Below are 24,105 nucleotides of genomic sequence, written 5' to 3'. Positions count from 1 at the left end.
GCTTTTCGAAACGGTGGGTCAGTTTATGGTGGGGGCAGAAACCTAAATTGTCCTTTCTGCTGTTTTTAAAATAGGCCCATCTTCGTGTCGGTGGAAAGAACTCCGTGGGTCCCGGCTGGGGTCGGAGCATGGATGTCTGTGGCCACCAGGACCGGATTTCCATGTTTTTTGAGGGGGGGGGGGGATTTAAAAATGGCGCCCCCTTATGGGCCATTCTACCTTACGGTCCCATAGAATACAATGGACTCCATACCCAATTTGGTGCCCCCCCCCCTCCATTGGTGTCCAGGGCAAGCACCCCCCCCCCTGCCCCACACCCCTAGATCCAGCCCTGGTGGCCACAGAAGGTCTTTGGGGAAAGGGTCCCGGCTGGAAGGCCAGTCGAAGCTGACCAGAAACTCAGCTGGGGAGATCGAAACCTCCCTTTGTGGGTTCCTCTTATGCCCATTTTACAGATGAGGTGCTGGAGGTGACGTCACCAAGGCTACCGCAGTGGAACTGTGGCAGAGAGAGGGCGCCGAAAGCTTGGTTTCCTTGACCTAGGGCTCTCTCCCGGCTGGTTTATGCTGCATTTTTAGTTGACTTCAGAGAGGTGGAAAGGGAAGGTCCGTTGCAAGAAATCTTTTTGTAGGGGAAGGTATCAGGGTGCCGTAGGGTTGCCAAGTCCAATTCAAGAAATATCTGGGGATATTGGGGGTGGAGCCAGGGACAAGGGCGTGACAAGCAGCATTGAACGCCAAAGGGAGTTCTGGCCATCACATTTAAAGGGACCACACACCTTTTAAATGCCTTCCTTCCATAGGAAATAATGAAGGATAGGGGCACCTATGGCTGGGGCTTATGGGAGTTGTAGGCAAAAAACATCTGGAGAGCTACTGTTGGCCACCCCTGGCCTATTAGGCCACACACTCCTAATGTAGCCAGTCCTCCAAGAGCTTACAGGGCTCTTCTTCCAGGGCCTCCTGTAAGCTCCAGGAGGATTGGCTGCATAAGAGGGGTGTGGCCTAATATGCAAAGGAGTTCCTGCTATGAAAAAAAAGCCCTGAGGACAACTCTGCATTGTTAGCAGCCCAGTTACAAGAGCGAACTGTTCCTTTATCTATTCAAAAAGAGGGGAGAGAATCTGTTGGACTGCTCTAGCAAGGGGAAAAAAGTGTTGGAAAAATGCATCCTTTTAAAGCTTTTATTTAAAATATTAATAATAATCGGATAAGGAACAAGCATGAAGCAGCATGGCTTAAGCATGGCATCATTTGGCATCGTTTCAGCCTCCCTGTTTCACTCCTGTAATCCCATTTTGTAAGCTAGAGCCAAAGTTGTTGTGGCGTTCAAACCGGCAAAACAGCTCCAAGCCTCAAGGCGGGTTCTTGCGAAAGAACATCCGGACCCGACACGTTGCCCAGACATCTGTTCCTCAGAAATGCAGGCAGAGTTTCATGGGCTGAAATGAATCTTCCAGGGACCGATCTGAAACTCTTTTGAGGCCTCGAAAAGCTGACTTTTATTTCCCTCTCCCCACAGTTTCTGCCGCCATGGGCCTCGCCACCACCTTCTGCTCAGCTGCCCTCCTGCTTCTCTGCGACGTTGCCCTCCTCTCCTTGCTAGACCTGGGGCGGCCCTCCCTGGCCCTCCTGGGGGTCCCGGCGACATGGCTGGAGGCCGGGCTGCGCCTGACAGTTCTCTTGGGGGTCCGGGGGCTGCTGTCTCTGGCCCGGCCCTCCCTGGTCCCTCCTGAGGCCGTGGTGACCTTGTGTCTGTTACCCACCCTGTACTACTCCGTGGGGCAGTGGTTCGGAGACCCCCCTCTCCTGCTCTCTTCAGCCCCGTGGTCCTGGCTGCTGCTGGGCTATGGGGCAGTGGCTGCAGCCTGCCTCACCTGGTGGGCTCTGGGGCAGGGGGGCAGCAGGGGAGAAAGCAAGAAAGAAGACAGGGCCACCCTGTGGAAACTGCTGAGGCTATTCACTCCAGACGCCCCGTACCTGGGCGGCGCGTTTGTCTTCCTCACTATTGCAGTGATTGGTGAGTATGTGCACATGGTCTGTCCATGCAGAGGCTGTGAGCAGGTCCAGATAGATGTAGAGGTTGGTGGGTCGGCAGGCAAGGTTTTTTCTCAATCATTGTATTTTTGAAAAAACATATAAGGGAGGGGATAAGGTAGAATTGGGCTGCTTCCACGAAGGCCTGATTTGCTGCATTGTTCTGCAGATGCAAAACTATTTGCAGTGGCCACAGAACATCCACAGAGCAGTTTCCCCCATATTTTCTTCGGCTTAGCCCCTCCCCTGCGACCATCCCCTGGCAATTGGGCTAACATGCCTTTCAATCAGGAATTGGTAACGCCCTTTAACATTACAACATATTTATTGCTTCAGTCTTCCAGTTCTTAGCCTTCAGATTGTTTGTTTGTTTTTTTAAAAAAAGGCATGCCTGTAGTCCTTTTCATTGCGGAGTTATAAGGGGGAAAGTTTAAAGCGTAAACATCGAAAGAGCTAGAGACTTGATTTTTTATTTTCAAAAACTGAATGCAGGAAACTGGTAGAATGGGACAGGAAAGGAAAGGAAAGGTCCCCTGTGCAAGCGTCATCGTTTCCGACTCTGGGGTGACATTGCTTTCACAGCGTTTTCACGGCAGACTTTTTATAGGGTGGTTTGCCATTGCCCTCCCCAGTCTTTTACACTTTCCCCCCAGCAAGCTGGGTACTCATTTGACCGACCTTGGAAGGCTGAGTCAACCTTGGGCCGGCTACCTGAAAACCCAGCTTCCACCAGAATCGAACTCAGGTCGTGAGCAGAGAGTTCAGACCACAGTACTGCAGAACTGCTGCTTTACCACTCTGCTCCACAGGGCCGCAAAATGTTTTCACAGTAGACTTTTTACAGGGTGGTTTGCCATTGCCTTCCCCAGTCCTCTACGCTTTCCCCCCAGCAAGCTGGGTGCAAGAATGGGACAATTGGATGTTAAAATATTATGAGATCTCTCAGTTACTCCATTTTTAAAAGCCTTCCAAGGTATTTCTGTGGGGGGGAAGGGGTGGCCTCCTCGGGGACTGAGAAAAAGAGAACGGCACCGTTGTGGAGAGACATGCACAAATGTACTTTTGTGTCCACGTGGCATTTAAAGGAGCTTGGACTGTCATCTTTCTGAAAAGATCATACCTAACCATGTTTGGAGAAAGATCTGAGCAAAGCAAGGGAAACACAGACAGTGGACAACTGGGGGATGATGTGTGGATTCTCCCCAATACAGCGTTACTATACAGATAAAGATAAGATAAGATATCTTATCATATCTTATCTTACTATACAGAAGCCAACATAAAACAGAACTTCTGTGTGGAAGCAGCCTAAGAACAAACACAGGGTTAGAGTTAAGAATATAAGAGAAGCCCTGTTGGATCAGCCCAATGGCCCATCTGGTCCAACACTCTGTGTCATACAGTGGCCAAAAAAAAAGCCCAGGTGCCATCAGGAGGTCTACCAGCAGGGCCAGAACTCCAGAAGCCCTCCCACTGTGCCCCCCCAAGCACCAAGAATACAGAGCATCAGTGCCCCAGACAGAGAGTTCCATCTATACCCTGTGGCTAATAGCCACTGATGGACCTCTGCTCCATATGCTTATCCAATCCCCTCTTGAAGCTGGCTATGCTTGTAGCTTCCACCACCTCCTGTGGCGGTGAGTTCCACGTGTTCATCACCCTTTTGGGTGAAGAAGGACTTCCTTTGATCTAGATTCCCTTCACTGTTATTAAAATGTCACCTTTGCCTTCTTCTTCTCTCTCTAGCTGAAACGTTCATCCCTTACTATACGGGACGCGTGATTGATATCTTGGGCAAGAAATACAACTCGGATGCCTTCTCGGACGCCATCTTCCTCGTTTGCCTGGTGTCCCTGGGCAGGTGAGATGCTTTCCCTCCCCCCCCACCCCCCGATATTCCCAACAACACCTTTAAAGCATCAGAGCTAAAGATGGAGTCAGTGCGTGGCAGAGTTTGGACAGAGCAGCAGTGAAGAGCCAAAGAAGTCGCGCCCTCCTTCCTGCAACCCTCCCCCCCCCCGACTTGCGGCCCCTCCCCTCTCTGTCGCTAGGATTGGAAAGCGTCAGCTCATCGTTAAGAATCAGGATTTCCCTCTTCGTCTTAATTTAATTATCGTAACTGAATCTCGGGGTGAACTGCAGGATGTGAAAATTGGAGACAGACAGCATAAAGCAGCTGATGAATTAATAAAACTCCCCTTGGGTTATAGATCTACCAAAAAAAGCCCAACAGGAACTTATTTGCACATTAGGCCACACCCCCTGACATCACCATTGCTTCTCGCAGGGCGTTTTTTGTAGGAAAAGTGCAGCAGGAACTCATCTGTATATTAGGCCACACCCCTGCCATCACCATTGCATCACACGGGTTTTTTATACAAAAAGTCCAGCAGGAACTCATTTGCATATTAGACCACACACCCCTGACATCACCATTGCTTCTCACAGAGCGTTTTTGTAGAAAAAGCTCAGCAGGAACTCATCTGCATATTAGGCCACACCCCTGCCATCACCATTGCTTCACACAGGGCTTTTTGTAGGAAAAAAACAGCAGGAACTCATTTGCACATTAGGCCATAGCCCCTAACATCACCATCGCTTCTCACGGGGCGGTTTTTGTAGAAAAAGCCCAGCAGGAACTCATTTGCATATTAGGCCACACCCCATGACAGCACCATTGCTTCACGCAGGGCTTTTTTGTAGTGAAAACCCAGCAGGAACTCATTTGGTTATTAGGCCACACCCCCTGATGCCAAGCCAACCGGAACTCTGTTCCTGTGCATTCCTGCTCTTTAAAAAGCCCTTGTTATATAGGAGAAGGATGAGCAGACAGGATAGCCCAGAAGCACTGGGGGGAGGGACATAGGGCCACTGTGCCCCCGCCCCGTCATGGCCACGCCAAAGTGTTCTGTGAGCTGCCCCTGGGCCCTGGGGCATCTGATCTCCTTTGGAACAGTCTCCGCCCCTCCATGGTGGATTAGTCTGTTTTTTGCAGCAGTGCAATATTGTACTCTCAGGATTATTGCACAGGAAGAGATCAGCGACCAGCTGGCCTTCCAGAAGGAGCCCCCAGTGGGTCCCTCCCCTCTGTGGGCTATGGATAGCTCGGAACCTGCAGCTGACATGAACAGTTCTCTCCCCCTCTCTGTGTGCGCCCCCTTCATTCAGTTCCTCAACTCATATCCCTCATGTTCCTTCAAAGGCTGTCCACCTGGTCCCCTTATTTTATCCGCAGTGATCCTGCGAGGTCAGTCAGGATAAGAGAGAATGATACGTCCAAAGTCAAGCCTTCCTTTCTCCTCAACAAAGGGGAGTGTAGTTGCCCTCCTCCCAAGCTGTCCAACCCTTCCCCAGAATTTAGAAGAAGAGGATGATGATATTAGATTTATACCCCACCCTCCATTCTGAATCTCAGAGCAGCTTACAATCTTCTTTACCTTCCTCCCAGGGCTTTTTTAAAAGCAGGAACGCACGGGAACGCAGTTCCGGGTGGCTTGGCGGCAAGGGGTGTGGCCTGATATGCGAATGAGTTCTTGTTGGGCTTTTTCTACAAAAAGCCCTGTGTGGAACAATGGTGGCGTCAGGCGGTGTGGTTTAATATGCAAAGGAGTCCCTGCTGGGCTCTTTCTACCAAAAAAGCCCTGTTTCCTCCCCCACAACAGACACCCTGTGAGGTGGGTGGGGCTGAGAGAGCTCTCACAGAAGCTGCCCTTTCAAGGACAACTCCTGTGATAGAAGAAGACGACGAAACATTGGATTTACATTCCGCCCTCCACTCAGAGTCTCAGAGTGGCTCACAATCTCCTTTACCTTCCTCCCCCACAACAGACACCCTGTGAGGTGGGTAGGGCTGAGAGAGCTCCCACAGAAGCTGCCCTTTCAAGGACAACTCCTGTGATAGAAGACAACATTGGATTTATAGTCCACCCTTCACTCAGAGTCTCAGAGCGGCTCACAATCTCCTATATCTTCTCCCCCCACAACAGACATCCTGTGAGGGCTCTCACAGCAGCTGCCCTTTCAAAGACTACTCCTGCGATAGCTGTGGCTGACCCAAGGCCATTCCAGTAGCTGCCAGTGGAGGAGTGGGGAATCAAACCCAGTTCTCCCAGATAAGAGAGCTATGACTGACACAAGGCCATTCCAGCAGGTGCAAGTGGAGGAGTGGGGAATCCAACCCGGTTCTCCCAGATAAGAGTCCGCGCACTTCACCACTACACCAAACTGGCTCTTTCATCTTGGCAGCCTTGAAATTTTCCCTCCAGGCCCTGTTGGCAACCCTATTTATGAAACCTCAAGTCCTGCCAGGGATGGAGGGTGAGGGCTGTGCTGCCTAACCAGGCCGCAGTGCAGAACTGGCACGAGGGAATGCTGTGCCGCTTTCTCCTTGGAAATTCCCGCTGCCCTTCTAACAGTGGTTGCAGGTGCCTCAGGAGTGCCCAGAGCTCTCTGAAAGGTCAGGGCTCAATCCTTTGGGAAGGAGGTCTGTGTTTCCGGAGTGACCCACTGCCTGGAGGATGCTGCCCCATGGCGGGACCCACAATCTCTCTCTCTCTCGTGCCCCTTCCAGCGCTTTGTTCTCCGGCTGCCGCGGGGGGCTCTTCACGTTCAGCATGTCCCGGATGAATCTCCGGGTGCGTGGCCTGCTCTTCTCTTCCCTGGTGCGGCAGGATCTGGCCTTCTTCCAGGAGGTGAAGACAGGTGAGGGGGCCTGGCGTGACCCGTCCAGGCCAGACCTATTTCTGCAATCCAGCTTTTTCTTTCTCGCGTTTGCTGCTGCTGTGATTCACCATTTCTGGGATGTGTATATCTTTCACCTGTTCCCATTTCTCTTGTCAAGGGGTCCAAGGGCGGTTGTACCCAGGGCCAGCTCGCCCACTAGGCAAACTAGGTGGTTGCCTAGGGTGCTGGGAGGAGGGTGCGCCAAATTGGGCTCCCGATGTCCACGATGACTAGTTTGCCCCGCCCGCCTTCCCTCGCTCCCTGGCACTATTTTAACACTTTCCAGAACTGGCATTAGATGGCATGAACCTTATATCCAAAAACAGAGGGCCACAGCTCAGGCATTCTCTATTGTTACTAGCAATCGCAGTTTGAGCATATCAAAACTCAGGCCTTCAGTCCCACAGAATCTGAATTAGTCTCTCTTCTTCTGGGCCTTAATTCAATTATAGTTTTTTGCCCAGCAACCTCTGGTGACGGTGATATCCAATCAGGACATGTTCTCAAGAGAAGCCTGTAGAAGTTTACCTCACCTCTCCTGGTTCTCCCCCTACAGGCTACAGGTTCTCATGATAAGCCACACTTTCATCTCTGGCCTTGAAGGTGATAAGGGCTGTGTAAGCCAAGAAATATTTATTTATTTATTTATTTATTAGGGTTATATCCCACCGTATCCCAAAAATGGGCTCAGGGCAGTTCACAACAAGATACAGACAAATAACAATAAAGCCAGAATTAAAGCTATCAAAACAAGATGGCGGCAAACCAACAACTCCAGAGCAGTCTATAATGCCTCCTGCAGATGTAAGTCAAACAGTGTATTTCTGAGGGCAGGGGAGGCCGAGATGGATTGGACATCCGCTTCCTCAGTCAAAGGCCTGGCGGAATAGGTAGATCTTAACGTTTAGGAGTCACTCACAGATTTTGTTAGGCTACTGCTGACAGAGATAAAGACAACTCCTGCCTGTTAGCCTTCCTGCCTTGTTTTGACTCTGTCCAAGAAAGTTTTCCTGCTCCTACCAGAGTCTTCCTCTTTGCCCTGCAGGGGACCTGACCTCCCGCCTCTCCAAGGACACAACCATGATGAGCCGGTCGGTGCCGGCCAACACCAACATCTTCCTGCGCTCCCTAATCCAGGCCGTCTGGCTCTACGGCTTCATGCTCGGCCTCTCGCCACGCCTGACTCTGCTGACCCTCATAGAGACGCCCCTCATGATGGCTCTCCAGAAGGCCTACGACACTCGTCACCAGGTGTGTGGCTGCGGAGCGGTCAGGTGGGGCCAGAAGTGGTTTGGGAATTTGGGCAGTGTGGGATTCGGGAGAGCCTGGGGTTGCCTTAGCTCAACCGTGGAAGCTCGCTGGGCGATCTGGGGCCCGCCATAGTCTCTTGACCTAGCCTACCTTACAGAGCTTTGGAGAAAATGAAAGAGGGGAGAATAGGGTTGCCAAGTCCAACTCCAAAAATCCTTGGGGACTTTGGGGGTGGAGCCAGAAGACTTTCCCATTCCCTAAAATAAATAAAAATATAGCAGCGCAATTTCCCTGAATAGTCTTCATTTCCTTGTTCCCAACACCAGTAGATGAAAGTGAACCCACACTGACAAAGCAGCCGAAATAAACAAGAGTTTGCAAGCGCGCACTTTTGTGATCTCACTGGAGCTTTATGCGCAGGAGCTGCTGCATTTCCAACCAACTTCTTCAGACTAACACAGGCAAATGAAAAGCGAGAGAGAGATGGAGGGTTTTTTCCCCCATCCCATAAACAGGTTGCTGTGCAAATACATCTGCAACAAATCCAAAACAAGCACAGAGACTGGGCTCTTGCTGTTTCGCTCGCTCTCCCTCTCTCTCTCTCTCACACACACAGACTTACTGGCTCTGGTTCTTATACAAAGACTGATAGGAAAGCAAGCAAAGGGACTGTGCTCTTGCTTTCAATCACAGCTGGCTCTGCTGCTGGCCCCTCCCGGTGCAGCTTTCACTTCCTGCTCAAATTTAAAGGTGCACACACACATTTTAAAATGGGGGAGATCTAAAGGCTCATGGTGGCTGCAGGGGAGGGGCCGGGAGACTGGGAACCCTAGCAGAGAATGAGGTTCTGGTTTGAGACCTAACGGGAGAAAAGCAAGAGATAAAGAAACACAAAACGTCTAGGGGAGTCTAGTGTTCCCTCTAAGATGAGTTAATGTGAGCTAGCTCACAGCTTTTTAGCCTCCAGAACACACATTTTTGTCTTAGCTCAGGAATAAATGGTCTCAGGGCACAATAATTTGTGTAGTAGCTCACAAAGTGGAATTTTTGCTCACAAGACTCCACAGCTTAGAGGGAGTATTGGGGGAGTCACGCCTGCCTGGAGGGGTATATGCAGTGCTGGAAGTCCTGCACAGCCCCAAAAGATGCATTGATATTGAACACACATTAACATATGTGAAGCTGCCTTCTACTGAGGCGTCAAGAGTCACACAATATGTGGAAGGAGCATTGAATGCGTCACATGAACACTTAGCCTCGCTTTGGTTCTATTTTTAAGGCGTTTGGTTGGTTCTACGACTCAAACCTTATGGCCTTTTTTATTGAATGTCCCGTCCTGTTGATTGTATTGTCTCAATTTGTATAATCCTGGGTGTAAGCTTTCGTGTGCATGCGCTCTTCTTCAGAAGCGTGCTTGCGCACGAAAACTGATACCCAGAATTAAACGTCATTGGTCTTAAACAGGGGTGGCCAAACTTAATGTAGGAGCCACACAGAATAAATGACAGATGTTTGAGAGCTGCAAGACACGAACGTCAGATGTCTGAGAGAAGGACGGAAGGAGAGGGAGGGAGGAAGGAAAGAAAATAGATTGGGGAGGAAGAGGCAAAAAGAAAGCAACTTTGATTTTAAATGCATTCTCCAAGCTGCTAGCTGGCTTGGCTTGGAAAAGTGATTTAAAGAGACAAATGCTTTCTCCAAGATGGCCGGTGGGGGCTTCAAGAGTCACACAATATGTGGAAGGAGCCACCTCTGAAACACACCCTGTTTTGTGTCCCTCATCACCCTGTCTCCAGGCTTTCCTGCAGGCCATCCAGGACTCTGTGGCGCGCTCCGGGGAGGTGGTACGGGAAACGCTGTCTTCCATTAGGACGGTGCGCAGCTTTGCCACAGAGGAGGAGGAGTCCCAGCGCTACGATGCGGCCCTGGCTGAGACCCGAAGGCTCAAGAACCAGCGCGATCTGGAGCGGGCGCTGTATCTGCTTGTCCGGCGGGTGAGATGACAGAGTCCCAGGCAGGGGCCGTTTTGTAGAAGAAGAGGTGCCGGAGCTCATTAGCACAACTCATTTGCATCACTCACTTGCATCTACCACACACTCCTGACATCGCAGGAAGGTGTACTGAATTATATCAGCTCAGCATCCACCTTAAAATGCTTCTTGAATTAGAATTATCGTAAAACCCGACTCCCCTCACACTATTTAAATTGCTTTCTCCTATGTGGTCACAGTGGCACGGTGGATTTCCATCTGTTTGCTTCATGTGTTTTGGTTAATTTTCCCATTTTTTTTTTGAGGGAAAAATATTAGAAAGTTTGTCAGATCTTGTTGTTGTTCAGTCACACAGTCAAGTCTGACTCTTTGCGACCCCCTGGACAAAGTCACGCCAGGCCCTCCTGTCTTCCACCATCCTCCGAAGTCTGCTCAAATTCGTGTTTGTTACATCAGTAACGCTGTCCAGCCATCTCCTCTTTTGCCGTCCCCTTCTTCTTTTGCCTTCTGTCTTTCCCAGCATCAGGGTCTTCTCCAGGGAGGGCTCCATTCTCATCGGGTGGCCAAAGTATTTGAGCTTCAGCTTCGGCATCTGACCTTCCAGGGAACAGTCTGGGCTGATTTCCCTTAGGACTGACTGACTGGATCTTCTTGCAGTCCAAGGGACTCTCAAGAGTCTTCTCCAGCATTACAGCTCAAAAGCATCTATTCTTCTGCGCTCATCTTTTGCCCGTCCCCTTCTTCTTTTGCCTTCTGTCTTTCCCAGCATCAGGGTCTTCTCCAGGGAGGGCTTCCTTCTCATTGGGTGGCCAAAGCGTTTGAGCTTCAGCTTCAGCATCTGACCTTCCAAGGAACAGTCTGGGTTGATTTCCCTTAGGACTGACTGGATCTTCTTGCAGTCTAAGGGACTCTCAAGAGTCTTCTCCAGCACCACAGCTCAAAAGCATCTATTCTTCTGCGCTGATCTTTTGCCCGTCCCCTTCTTCTTTTGCCTTCTGTCTTTCCCAGCATCAAGGTCTTCTCCAGGGAGTGCTCCCTTCTCATTTGGTGACCAAAGTATTTGAGCTTCAGCTTCAGCATCTGTCAGATCTTAGAGTTTGGCAAAATTCACACAAGGGGTTTGAACAATGGAGCCCAGGAGCAAGTATTTGGTGGGGGGCCGGATAGTAAGAAAGAAAGAGCACAATAAAATTTAGAGGTTCTGGAGCGCGGCTCCTGTGTGCTCCTCCCTGGTGGAGTGGGTAGAGTGGTGTAGGACCCGTCACAGACTCTTAGCCTGGCTTCCCTTACAGGGTTGTTGTGGCGGCGAGAAAAGGGAGGAGGGGCAAATAGTGTTTTAAGTCGCTTTGAGTCCCAACTGGAGAGTGAGTGAAAAGTAGGATATCATCATCATCTTGACTTCCCAAAAATTTCATAGAGGCTTCATGTTAGCTTGCTTTAATGTCCTCCCTTCTACTGTGCTGTATGGCAGGTTTAAGAAAATTCCATTTTCCAACAGGTTTTGTGGTTGTCGTTCGTGGGATATAGAAAGTACTGAACATGTTCTCCTGCATTGTACATTTTACTGTGATATTTGTGCCATGTGCTTACGTCCTCTTCTTCGAAATCATGAGGGACAATCTGATGGGGGAAAGACCCTCTTCCTATTGTCCTCTCATAACCCTGAGATTATTGAGACTGTGGCTAAATATCTGTGCTGTGCTTCTAAGAGGAGAGGAATGTCTCCGATGTTGGGGTGGTAGATGTTTTCTCCCTTGCCGATTGTGCACATCTATGCCGTTATGCCAATAAAGGTGGCTGTTGTTGAAGAGTAAGAGCCCCGTGGCACAGAGTGTTAAAGCTGCGGTACTGTAGTCCTAAGCTCTGCTCACGACCTGAGTTCGATCCCCGGCGGAAGCTGGGTTTTCAGGTAGCCGTCTCGAGGTTGACTCAGCCTTCCATCCTTCCGAGGGTGGTAAAATGAGTCCCCAGCTTGCTGGGGGGGAAATGTAAAAGACTGGGGAAGTCAATGGCAAACCACCCTATAAAAAGGTCTGCCGTGAAAACGTTGTGAAAGCAACGTCGCCCCAGAGTTGGAAAGGATTGGTGCTTGCACAGGGGACCTTTCCTTTCCTGTTGAAAAGTAGGATATAAATGAAGAAAGGTGGCGGTCAGCCTGATGTTCCCTGTTCTTTCCTCTCTGTCTTTGCAGTTCATCCGCCTGGGCGTCCAGCTCCTCATTCTCTACAGCGGCTACCAGCAGATCCAGGCCGGCCTGCTCACCAAAGGGAACCTCATCTCCTTCATCCTCTACCAAGGGGACGTGGGGAATCACGTACAGGTGGGCGATCCTCCCCTAGGGCTGCCAACCTCCAGGTGGGACCTGGAGATCTCCCGCGATCACAGTTGATCTCCAGACGAGCGAGATCAGTTCCCCTGGAGAAAATGGCTGCTGTGGAGGGGGTGGACTCTGTGCAGTGCCAGCCCTAGGGCGCATCATGCCCCAGGAAGGCTCCCTGCCCCCCCCCCAGCCACTTCTGCCTCCTGCTCTCCCTCAGCCGCGCTGCACTCCATCATGTGCCCCCCCCCTCAAAGCTCACCGTGACGAGGTTGGGCCCTACTGACTTCGAGGCAGCCGCACGTTTTTTGCCAGCCTGGGAGGAGGTTTCTCCCCCGACCCCTTTACGGAACCAGAAGTGAAGGGGAGCAAAGCCTCCTCCAGCACTGGCTTTAAAAAACAGGCAGCTGCCTCAAAGACAGAAGGGCCCAGCCTCATCGTGGCAAGCTTCGGCGGGGGGTGGGGGGAAGCACGGTGGAAGAGAGGGGGCTGATGGTGGTGGCAGCAGCGGTGACAGGAGGCAAACTTGGTGGTTGTCCTGGGCACCAGAAGGGGGGAGCCCAATTCGGTGCCCCCTGTCCCGGCGCCCTTGGCAACCACCTAGTTTGCCTAATGGGCGAGCCGGCCCTGACTCTGTGGTATTCCACCCTTCCCTCCCCAGGCTCCACCCCCCAAAATCTCCAGGTATTTCCCAAACCAGAGCTGGCAACCCTATTTGCGCCTACATAAAGGTAAAGGTAGTCCCCTGTGCCAGCACCAGTCGTTTCCGACTCGGGGGTGACGTTGCTTTCACAACGTTTTCACGGCAGACTTTTTTACAGGGTGGTTTGCCGTTGCCTTCCCCAGTCATCTACACTTCCCCCACCCTTGCAATCTGGGGACTCATTTTACTGACCACGGAAGGCTGAGTCAACCTGGAGCTGGCTACCTGAACCCAGCTTTCACTGGGATTGAATTCAGGTCATGAGCAGAGGGCTCCGACTGTAGTACTGCAGCTTTACCACTCTGTGCCACGGGGCTCTGATAAAGGAAAGGTCCCCTGTGCAAGCACCAGTCGTTTCCGATTCAGGGGTGACGTCGCTTTCACAACGTTTTCACGGCAGACTTTTTGTGGGGTGGTTTGCCATTGCCTTCCCCAGTCATCTACGCTTTCCCCCCAGCAAGCTGGGTACTCATTTTACCGACCTTGGAAGGATGGAAGGCTGAGTCAACCTCGAGCCGGCTACCTGAAAACCCAGCTTCCACCCGGGATAGAACTCAGGTCGTGAGCAGAGCTTAGGACTGCAGTACTGCAGCTTTAGCATTCTGCGCCACGGGGCTACATAGGGAGAGGGATTTGTGAAGTCCCTGCATTGTGCAGGGAGCTGGACTAGATAGGGTTTGCCAATCCGCATTATTCAGTCATCAGCCTGACAAGGAATGTATTAACTATGGTGTTCCTGCTATTCTGTGTGAAAATTAGAGAAAGCTAGGAATTCTGGACTGACATGCTTGACGACTGAATAATTTTTGGCGCTACTGGGCCTAGAAAATTGCATATAATATGCAAGATTGGTCCCTAGAAGAAGGACAAGAGATCCAAAATGGCTTGCAAAGCAGACCGGTTCTCCACTGGACCTTTTTCTCAAATGTTGCACTGAATATAATGTAGTGGCTTTGAGCCACATAAAGGACAGTAGGAGCGTTGTGGAACTTAAAGAGGTTTTAATTTTGTGCATGACTGAGGTGCTGGGTACTGTCGATACTCTTTTTACATTTTGATACCTGTTATTCCTAGCCAGTTTGGTGTAGTGGTTAAGTGTGCGGACTCTTATCTGGGAGAGCCAGGTTTGATTCCCCACTCCTCCACTTGCACCTGCTGGCATGGCCTTGGGTCAGCCATAGCCCTGGCAGAGGTTGTCCTTGAAAGGGCAGCTGCTGTGAGAGCCCTCTCCAGCCCCACCCACCTCACAGGGTGTCTGTTGTGGGGGAGGAAGGGAAAGGAGATTGTAGGCCGCTCTGAGCCTGTCCTTGAAAGGGCAGCTGCTGTGAGAGCCCTCTCAGCCCCACCCACCTCACAGGGTGTCTGTTGTGGGGGAGGAAGGGAAAGGAGATTGTGAGCCGCTCTGAGACTCTTCGGAGTGGAGGGCGGGAAATAAATCCAATATCTTCTTCTTCTTCTAACAAGTCAGAATTGTGTTTTACACGGACAAGTTTTTCCTTTGTTGTGGCTTAGCTTCTCCACCGTGGTCCCGTCAATACTGTGAAATCCCCAGTTTGGAGGCCCTCCCCCGCCCCGCTTCAGGGTCATCAGAAATTGGGGGGGGGGAGGAAATGTCTGCTGTGCTACCCATTATTCCCTACGGAGACCAACTGGTGACAAGAAAGTCTTTTGCCTGAGATGCTGGAGAGCCACTGGACCGAAGGGCTATTTTGGTATAAAGCAGTCCGTTCACAGTTTGTGTCTGCTAGCTGACTGCATCGGTCGGATGAGATTTACGTCACCCCGCTGGTTTCTGTCTGACATGCGTCTGTTCATCTCTCTGAGATCTCTGCCACCGGTCTGTTCAGCCCTCTTACGGCCTTCTTCGTCTCCTCCCTAACCCTTCCCTTCTTTCTGTCCTCCTTCCCCAAAAGACCCTGGTGTACATGTACGGAGATCTTCTGAGCAATGTGGGGGCCGCAGAGAAGGTGTTCGAGTATCTCTATCGAGAGCCGGGAGTCCGCACAGATGGGACGCTGGCCCCAGCAGTTCCCCAAGGCCGTGTCTCCTTCCGAAATGTTTCCTTCTGCTACCCGTCTCGCCCGGATATCCAGGTCTTAAAGGTACTCGATATTCAAGGAACAAGTCATGGTGTATGAGAGATGGTGGCTCCCCTTGGGTACTCCCAGGGATATTTTAACTTGCACCTCTTCCTTTGAAGGAAGTTATTTTAGTAAAGAGCCGGTTTGGTGTAGTGGTGAAGTGTGCGGACTCTTATCTGGGAGAACCGGGTTTGATTCCCCACTCCTCCACCTGCAGCTGCTGGGATGGCCTTGGGTCAGCCATAGCTCTGGCAGAGGTTGTCCTTGAAAGGGCAGCTGCTGGGAGAGCTCTCTCAGCCCCGCCACATCACAGGATGTTTGTTGTGGGGGAGGAACGCAGAGTGTTGGACTGGATGGGCCATTGGCCTGATCCAGCATGGCTTCTCTTATGTTCTTATGTGACACAGAGTGTTGGACTGGATGGGCCATTGGCCTGATCCAACGTGGCTTCTCTTATGTTCTTATGTGACACAGTGTTGGACTGGATGGGCCATTGGCCTGATCCAACATGGCTTCTCTTATGTTCTTATGTGACACAGAGTGTTGGACTGGATGGGCCATTGGCCTGATCCAACATGGCTTCTCTTATGTTCTTATGTGACACAGAGTGTTGGACTGGATGGGCCATTGGCCTGATCCAACGTGGCTTCTCTTATGTTCTTATGTGACACAGTGTTGGACTGGATGGGCCATTGGCCTGATCCAACAGGGCTTCTCTTCTGTTCTTCTGTGACACAGAGTGTTGGACTGGATGGGCCATTGGCCTGATCCAACAGGGCTTCTCTTATGTGACACAGAGTGTTGGACTGGATGGGCCACTGGCCTGATCCAACAGGGCTTCTCTTGTGTTCTTATGTGACACAGAGTGTTGGACTGGATGGGCCATTGGCCTGATCCAACATGGCTTCTCTTATGTTCTTATGTGACACAGAGTGTTGGACTGGATGGGCCATTGGCCTGATCCAACATGGCTTCTCTTATGTGACACAGTGTTGGACTGGATGGGCCATTGGCCTGATCCAACGTGGCTTCTCTTATGTGACACAGAGTGTTGGACTGGATGGGCCATTGGCCTGATCCAACAGGGCTTCTCTTCTGTTCTTCTGTGACACAGAGTGTTGGACTGGATGGGCCATTGGCCTGATCCAACGTGGCTTCTCTTATGTTCTTATGTTCCAAATGGAGGGAAGGTATTTAAAAGTCGTGCAGTCCCCTTAACTGTGATAGCCAGAACTCCCTTTGGAGTTCAGTTGTGCTTGTTGCACCCTTGCTCCTGGCTCCACCCCCAGAGTCTCTTGGCTCCACCTCCAGAGTCTCCTGGCTCCATCCCCAAAGTCCCCAGTTGTTTCTTGAGTGAGGCTTGGCAGCTCTACATTGATCTCTCTTCTGCCCTAGAACATCTCCTTCGAGCTCCGCCCCGGAGAGGTGACGGCGTTGGTGGGGCTGAACGGAAGCGGGAAGAGCACCTGCGTGGCCCTGCTGGAGCGGTTCTACGAGCCTGAGTCTGGGGAGATCCTGCTGGACGGGACCCCCCTCCACGAGTATGAGCACAAATACCTGCACAGCCAGGTAAGGGGCAGCCCCGATTTGAGTCAGAGAGCAAGAACAAGGAACCAGAAATCTCGTCCTGCTAGTCCCAAATGAGCCAGGGATGGAGGGAGGGTAGCAGCCGGGAGAGGGAAAGGCAGGATCCTTCTTTGTAAAATGGCAGAGGACATTGAACAAGGAATGGAGCACTGGTTTGGGGCATGTGTGTTGCAGTGAGGTGTGGCACCCAGGGCTGGCATGTGGTAGTAGGCTAAGTAGGCGGCTGCCTCTCCTGCGAACGCTGCCCTCTGGCTCCCGGCGCCCGCTGCCGCCCGCCTCCCCATACTCGCTGCCGCCCACCTCCCCGCACTTGCGGCTATCCACTACCGCCTGCCTCCCCACGTCCAAAGCTCCCCGTGCCGCCCGAAGTCCTGAAGCTCCCGACGCCCAAAGTGCTCAGGCTGGCTCACACCGCCCCTGCTCAAAGGGAGCTGATGACGAAGCTGCCCGAAGCCCTGAAGCTCCCCACGCCCGAAACTCCCTGCACCATCTGAATCCCTGAAGCTCCCAGCCGGCATGGCTAGGGCTGATGGGAGTTGTAGGCAAAAAACATCTGGAGAGCAACCGTTGGCCACCCCTGTCCTATGTTGTGCAGGGGGCCGGACTAGATGACCCGGGAGACCCCTCCCAAATCTAGGATTGGCCTTGAGAAACTGAAGGTGGCTCTCAAATATAAATAAAACAGTTATAAAAAATAAAATAAAACCATTATAAATAAATAATTATAAATAATTATTTTTAAGGGCCTACTGTAAGCTCCAGAAGGATTGGCTCCATCAGGGGGCGTGGCCTAATATGCAAAGGAGCTCCTGCTAGAATCCCACCCCTGGGCCACACAGCTCTGATGTAGCCAATCCTCCAAGAGCTTACAGGGTTCTTCCAGGGCCTACTGTAAGCTCCAGAAGGATTGGCTCCGTCAGGGGGCGTGGCCTAATATGCAAAGGAGCTCCTGCTAGAAAAAGAGCCCGGTAATTATAAATGAATCGTTATAAATAAATATGAATAAAACAATGAAAAAAATCCAAAATAAGAACTGTACAAATGAAAGTTAATAAAACACTTGTAAGAACACATTAAAAGGCACAATTTAAATTCAGGACTGCCAAGAAATGAAAACTAAACTTAGTTGTATGGAGTCCTGAATAGAACTGTCTCCGTTTGAGAAGGGTGACAGCAGTTCCTGTGATTTGTTTTATTCTGGGTATAAGCTTTTGTGTGCACGCAGAATAAAACTGTGTTGGTCTCAAAGGTGCCATGGGACTCCGACTTTATTCCTGGTTCCGAAATGCGTTGCATTTTTGGCTGGCTTATCGGAAACAGCATTTGCGTGTTGGCAGTTTGTCTTTTAAAGAGGGTGGGCGGAATTCAGAACTGGGCTTTTAAACGAAAAGCAGCGATTTAGGCGAGATCCCTCCGGTGTCGCCTGCAGGTGGCGCTCGTGAGCCAGGAGCCCGTCCTCTTCTCTGGGTCCATTCGGGACAACATCGCCTACGGGGTGGAAGGCTGCAAAGAGGAAGACGTGATCGGAGCAGCGAGAGACGCCAATGCCTGGGAGTTCATCCAGGACCTGGAAGGAGGGTTTGACGCAGGTGCCTGCAAAAGCTGGTTGCTCCCTTGCCCCTCCCCCTTTTGCAAAGTTAGAGAATCTCCAAATTCTCTGCTGCTATTCGTGGAGCCCCCTTGGGGTGTAGCTGGGTTAGTGCATGGAGGGGGCCTTAAAATGACAAACTGCTCCCCCCCCATGGCTCTCAGAACCCTGCTGTCTTGGGTCTTAGCAGCCCTGCCCCCCTGAAATATAAAAACCCGCCTCACTGAGCGATAGTGCGCAGCTCCCCCAGGGGAGGGTCTCCTGCTAGCTTTTCTTTCCACCCCTCCCCTTTTTTTGGCAAATGCTCTCTCACACACACGCATGCTGTACGCCAGGGGTGGCGAACGGTAGCTCTCCAGATGTTTTGTTGCCTACAACTCCCATCAGCCCCAGCCGGCATGGCCAGTGGCTGGGGCTGATGGGAGTTGTAGGCCAAAAAAAACATCTGGAGAGCTACCGTTGGCCACCCCTGCTCTACACCAAATCAGACCATTGGTTCTTAGGCAGAGCTCTTTCACATCATCTACAACCTGACTCTTATTGGAGATATCAAGGATTGAAACTGGGACCTTTTGCATGCCAAGCAGATGCTCTTCCGTTGAGCCACAGCCTCTCCCTGAGCCAGGATGTCTTGTTACAGGTGCTATGAATAGTGGGAATCCAAGCTCCAGCTTCTCCACACAGAAGCATGCATCGCTCTTGCTCTGTCCTGTATACCAAGGCATTTTCAGTCCCTTCTTCTTGTTTTCCAAGATGTTTTAACCCTACCCCATCTCTGACTTGTCATACACAAAACGCAGCTCAGTCCGAGAAGGGAAGGGGATGCAGCTTAGTGGTAGAGCATCTGCTTGGCACACAGAAGGGCCCAGGTTCAGGGTTGGCACATGGGGTTCTGCCACCTGAGGCAGAATCCCAGCGCGCGCACCCCCCAGGAAAACTCCGATGCATGCCCACCCCTTCACGCACACACCAGGGAAAACCCAGAGGTGACATCATCACGTTGTTCACTGAAGCACCGTTGTTTCTGGCTGCTTAGGGGCCGGGGGAGTTCCTCTGGCCTCTCAGCACCCAGAAACGTGTGGTGTGGTACTTTCAGTCCTTGGCACTCTCCGAGTTCGGAGGACTGAAAGCGCCTTATTATACGTTGTTTCTGGGCGCTGAGGAGCCAGAGGAATTCCCCCGGCCCCTCACCTGTCAGAAAAATGTGTGGTGCTTTCAGAGAGTGCCGAGGATTGAAAACACAGTTGTTTCTAGCGCTGAGGGGTCGGGGGAGTTTCTTTGGCCTCTCAGCACCCAAAAAGTGCGGTATGGTACTTTCAGTCCTTGGCACTCTCAGAGTTTGGAGAGCACCGAGGGCTGAAAGTGCCGTACCGCACGTTGTTTCTGGGCGCTGAGGGGCCGGAGAAACTCCCCCAGCCCCTCAGTTGCCAGAAACAATGTGTAGTGCTTTCAGAGAGTGCCGAGGATTGAAAGCGCAGTTGTTTCTAGCGCTGAGGGGTCGGGGGAGTTCCTCCGTCTCCTCAGCGTTCAGTTGGAAGCTCAGGGATTATGCAAGGGGGGGGGGTGCCTGCCCTCCGCCCCTGTTGGGAGCTGGCGCCCTAAGCAATTGCCTAGGTTGCCTACTCCCACACGTTGGCCCTGCCCAGGTTCAATCCCTGGCATTTCCAGTTAAAAGGACCAGGTGGCAGGTGCTGTGAAAAACCTCAGCTTGAAGAGCGACTGCCAACCTGAGTAGACGATACTGACTTTGATCAACCAGCGGTCTGATTCGGTATGAGGCGGCTCCACACGTTCATGCGCTCTCTTTCCTGTCTTGCTTCCCGGCAGATGTGGGTGAGAAGGGGGGCCAGATGTCCGTGGGAGAAAAGCAGCGCTTGGCAATCGCTCGAGCTCTCCTCCGCAACCCGAAGGTCTTGATCCTGGACGAAGCTACAAGTGCCTTGGATGTGGAGTGCGAAGCAGCTGTGAGTCTGGGGGAAGGGGCAGGATTCACACTCGCCACTGGGCAGGGCTAAAAGAGACAGGTGGCTGTTAAGTGGTTTAGCCCTTGGCCTTGTTCTTAGTGTCAGACTCCTACTCATCATTGCAGCCTGAACAATGAGAGTCCCCCTGAGCGTGTCTGGGGTTCCTTCCTTTATGACTAACCAATATTTGTAGATATTGATAAGCAAGTCCTGGTGCTGTTTAAACTGAAATTGCTGCAAGAGAAGACAGTTTAGAGTTGAGAAGAGGGTGGGGTTTGTAACTCATTCCTCATCCACCATTGTGTCTGTCCTGAGGGTTTTTGCTTCTCTTTCTAAAGCAAATTGCTTATTCCGAAACCAAGAATGGTTTGTATATTGATTGTTGGGAAATGTTCAGAACAGAAGAGAAGCCATGTTGGATCAGGCCAGTGACTCATCCAGTCCAACACTCTGTGTCACACAGTGGCCAAAAAAACCCCAGAAGCCCTCCTACTCTGCCCCCCCCCAAGCACCAAGAATACAGAGCATCACTGCCCCAGACAGAGAGTTCCAACAATACACTGTGGCTAATAGCCACTGATGGACCTCTGCTCCACATGTGAATCCAACCCCCTCTTGAAGCTGGCTATGCTTGTAGCCTCCACCACCTCCTGTGGCAGTGAACTCCACGTGTTAATCACCCTTTGGGTGAAGAAGGACTTCCTTTTATCCGTTCTAACCCGACTGCTCAGCAATTTCATTGAATGTCCATGAGTTCTCGTATTGTGAGAAAGAGAAAGGTCTTCTTTCTCTACCTTCTCCATCCCATCTTGTAAACCTCTATCATGTCACCCTTCAGTCGATATTTCTCCAAGCTAAAGAGCCTCAACCGTTTTAACCTTTCAGGGTGTGGTCAGAAGTCATGTGATGCACCCCTTTTTGCTTATTAAATATTCTGTTTATCAGAATATTTGCATCCCACCTTTCTTCCTGTCTCAAGGCTGTTTTAAAAGCATTATGATTTAAAGGCTGCTTTAAAAGCATTATGATTTAAACCCCACAAAGTAATCCCCCCATCTTATATAATTACGGTATTCCATATATATACTTTATTTTTAAATGCTGTTTTAATGTTGATATGCAGTATAGAGATGTTTTAAACAAATCATAAATCATTTGAGTGAGCACGACTGGCTGAAAATTGGAGAGAGAGGCTTTGCAGCCAAGTAAACAGATCTTCTCGGACAGGGACAGTGGGATGGTGGCTCAGTGGTAGAGCATCTGCTTGGTAAGCAGAAGGTCCCATGTTCAATCCCTGGCATCTCCAACTAAAAAGGGTCCAGGCAAATAGGCATGAAAAACTTCAGCTTGAGACCCTGGAGAGCCGCTGCCAGTCTGAGTAGACAATACTGACTTGGATGGACCGAGGGTCTGATTCAGTATAAGGCAGCTTCATATGTCCAGAGATCCATGAGGGGTCTTGCAGGTAAGAGCGGGGCCAGTTCGCCCACTAGGCAACTAGGCATTTGCCTAGAGTGCCGGGAGGAAAGGAAAAAGGAAAGGTCCCCTGAGCAAGCACCAGTTGTTTCCTACTCTGGGGTTACGTTGCTTTCACGGCGTTTTCACGGCAGACTTTTTAGGGGGTGGTTTGCCATTGCCTTCCCCAGTCATCTGCGCTTTCCTCCCAGCAAGCTGGGGACTCATTTTACCGACCTCGGGAGGCTGAGTCAACCTGGAGCCGGCTACCTGAACCAGCTTTCGCTGGGATGGAACTCAGGTCGTGAGCAGAGAGTACAGATCACAGTACTGCAGTACTGCTGCTTTACCCCTCTGTGCCGCGGCAAGTAGGTGTGAAAAACCTCAGCTTGAGACCCTGGAGAGCCGCTGCCAGTCTGAGTAGACAAGACTGACTTTGATGGACCTTTGAGGGTCTGATTCAGTATAAGGCAGCTTCATATGTACATATATATGTTCATCCCGCTTCACAGTCTTGTGTGTTCAGTCCCCTATTGTTTCAGTGAGGTGTGAGATAAAGAATAAGTTCATCCACACAGAGCCAGTCCACATTAGCCGGTGTCAAACGTTTTGTTGCCTCTTTCAAGACTGATGGCTCCGTCTTTACAAAGAATGAGCTAGAGCCTTGTGAGGAAGAGACAGGATTTTTGGGTTCCGCTTAAAAGCCAGGGAGCCTTCCTGAGGCGCCACACGCCCTAGGGGCAGTCCTGGGTCAGGGGCTCACCACCACCGTTCCAGTTCTGCTTAATCACATGTAGATGGGGAAGGATGGGGGCTGCGCCTGAATACGGCGGGAAGTGCCAGAATCTTTCCCACTCTGATTCCTGACTGTTCACCATTTCTTCCGCTAGATCCAGAGGTCGGTGGTCAGCGGCCGACGCCGGGCCATGCTGGTGATTGCTCACCGCATGCAGACGGTGGAGAGCGCCGACAAGATCCTGGTGCTGGAAGGCGGGACAGTGGTGGAGGAGGGGACCCACGAGGAGCTGATGAGCCGGAGGGGACCCTACCACAGACTGGTGCAGAGGAATTGGACCCAGTAATTGGCCGAGAGGACACCGGTTGGACAGCCCCACTGGTGGTGGCAGAATTTGGGGCAGATCGTGAAACGCAGCTTGGACTTAGAAGAGAAGGTGCGGTTCTTGAGTTGTGAAGAGATGAAATGGCCGGAAAAGACTGTACAGCGCCTAGCACTTCATGGGTGGCAGCGATACCCCCCCCCCCAAAAAATTGCTCAACGCAAAAGTGGTTTTGAGTAGCGCCCCCCCTTTCCGCCGGCTGATGGCTTTTGTTTTGTTATTGTGTTATTGCTAGTGAGATAATATAAATGATTTCAGTCAACTGTCAACAGTTGTCATGGAGGTGAAGAAAGATGTAAAATTTGAATAAGGAGAGAGAGAAAAGGTTTGAGAGGGTACACCATATCCCTTAAAAACAAACAAGCAAACAGGAGAAAAATAACATTGCTGAAACTTCTGAAGTTCTAGTAGAGATGGAAGAATTCCTTTAACACCAGAGGGAAAACACTGAGAGCTGTTTCTAAGAATTTTTTTTGTCAGAAACAGACTTATGGCTTTAATGAATGGGGTTTCCCTGATTCAGGGCTTTCTAAGGCCTGAATGACACAAGATGTTTCTCCATGAGTTGGAACCAGGTTCTTCAGTTGAAGAAGACCTCTGCTGGATCAGGCCACTGAGGGTCCATCTAGTCCAGCCTCCTGTCTCACACAGTGGCCAACCAGTTCCTCTGGAGGGCCAACAACAGGGCAGAGAGTCCGAGGCCTTCATAAGAACATCAGAAGAGCCCTGCTGGATCAGGCCACTGAGGGTCCATCTAGTCCAGCCTCCTGTCTCACACAGTGGCCAACCAGTTCCTCTGGAGGGCCAACAACAGGGCAGAGAGGCCGAGGCCTTCATAAGAACATCAGAAGAGCCCTGCTGGATCAGGCCACTGAAGGTCCATCTAGTCCAGCCTCCTGTCTCACACAGTGGCCAATCAGTTCCTCTGGAGGGCCATCAACAGGTCAGAGAGGCCAAACAATTAATTATTCTGAACCTAGACTTGTCCAAAGGGGCAAGGGCACTGATACTGTGTTAAAGGCCCTTATAAAACAGGTGAAAAATCTATTGCCAAGTTGCAAGAATGTTCAGTGTTCTCACTAAATACGCATATTTACAAGCTTTGCGTGAAAGTTAATTGCTTCCTGTGGTGATCTTATATTTCTTACATTAAGTTTGGCTGCCCCTGAATTTGACAGAGGTGATGAAAGGAGATTAGGTTCCCTTCCCCCTTCTAGTTGCACGCCTAGATTGATGTTTCCCGCTCCTCCTCGCTTTATAAAAAAAAAATTAAAGTTACGAAAGAAACGTTA

At 51.0% G+C, this 24,105-nt stretch overlaps 1 protein-coding gene across 1 annotated transcript; it reads left to right on the top strand.

Annotated features, from left to right (window-relative positions):
• Positions 1-1,528: 1,528 nt before the first annotated feature.
• TAP2 (transporter 2, ATP binding cassette subfamily B member) lies at positions 1,529-24,105 on the top strand. Its single transcript, XM_060237736.1, has 11 exons — positions 1,529-2,019; positions 3,783-3,897; positions 6,607-6,737; positions 7,804-8,009; positions 9,806-10,003; positions 12,192-12,320; positions 14,934-15,122; positions 16,497-16,670; positions 18,118-18,277; positions 20,104-20,240; positions 22,586-24,105. Exons 1-11 carry the CDS (start codon positions 1,533-1,535, stop codon positions 22,775-22,777), a joined length of 2,118 nt encoding a protein of 705 aa, XP_060093719.1. The 5' UTR covers positions 1,529-1,532; the 3' UTR covers positions 22,778-24,105.

The sequence above is a fragment of the Heteronotia binoei genome, chromosome 5 (genome assembly GCF_032191835.1).
Source record: "Heteronotia binoei isolate CCM8104 ecotype False Entrance Well chromosome 5, APGP_CSIRO_Hbin_v1, whole genome shotgun sequence".
NCBI lineage: Eukaryota > Metazoa > Chordata > Lepidosauria > Squamata > Gekkonidae > Heteronotia > Heteronotia binoei.
This window is presented reverse-complemented; position numbering and strand designations above follow the sequence as displayed.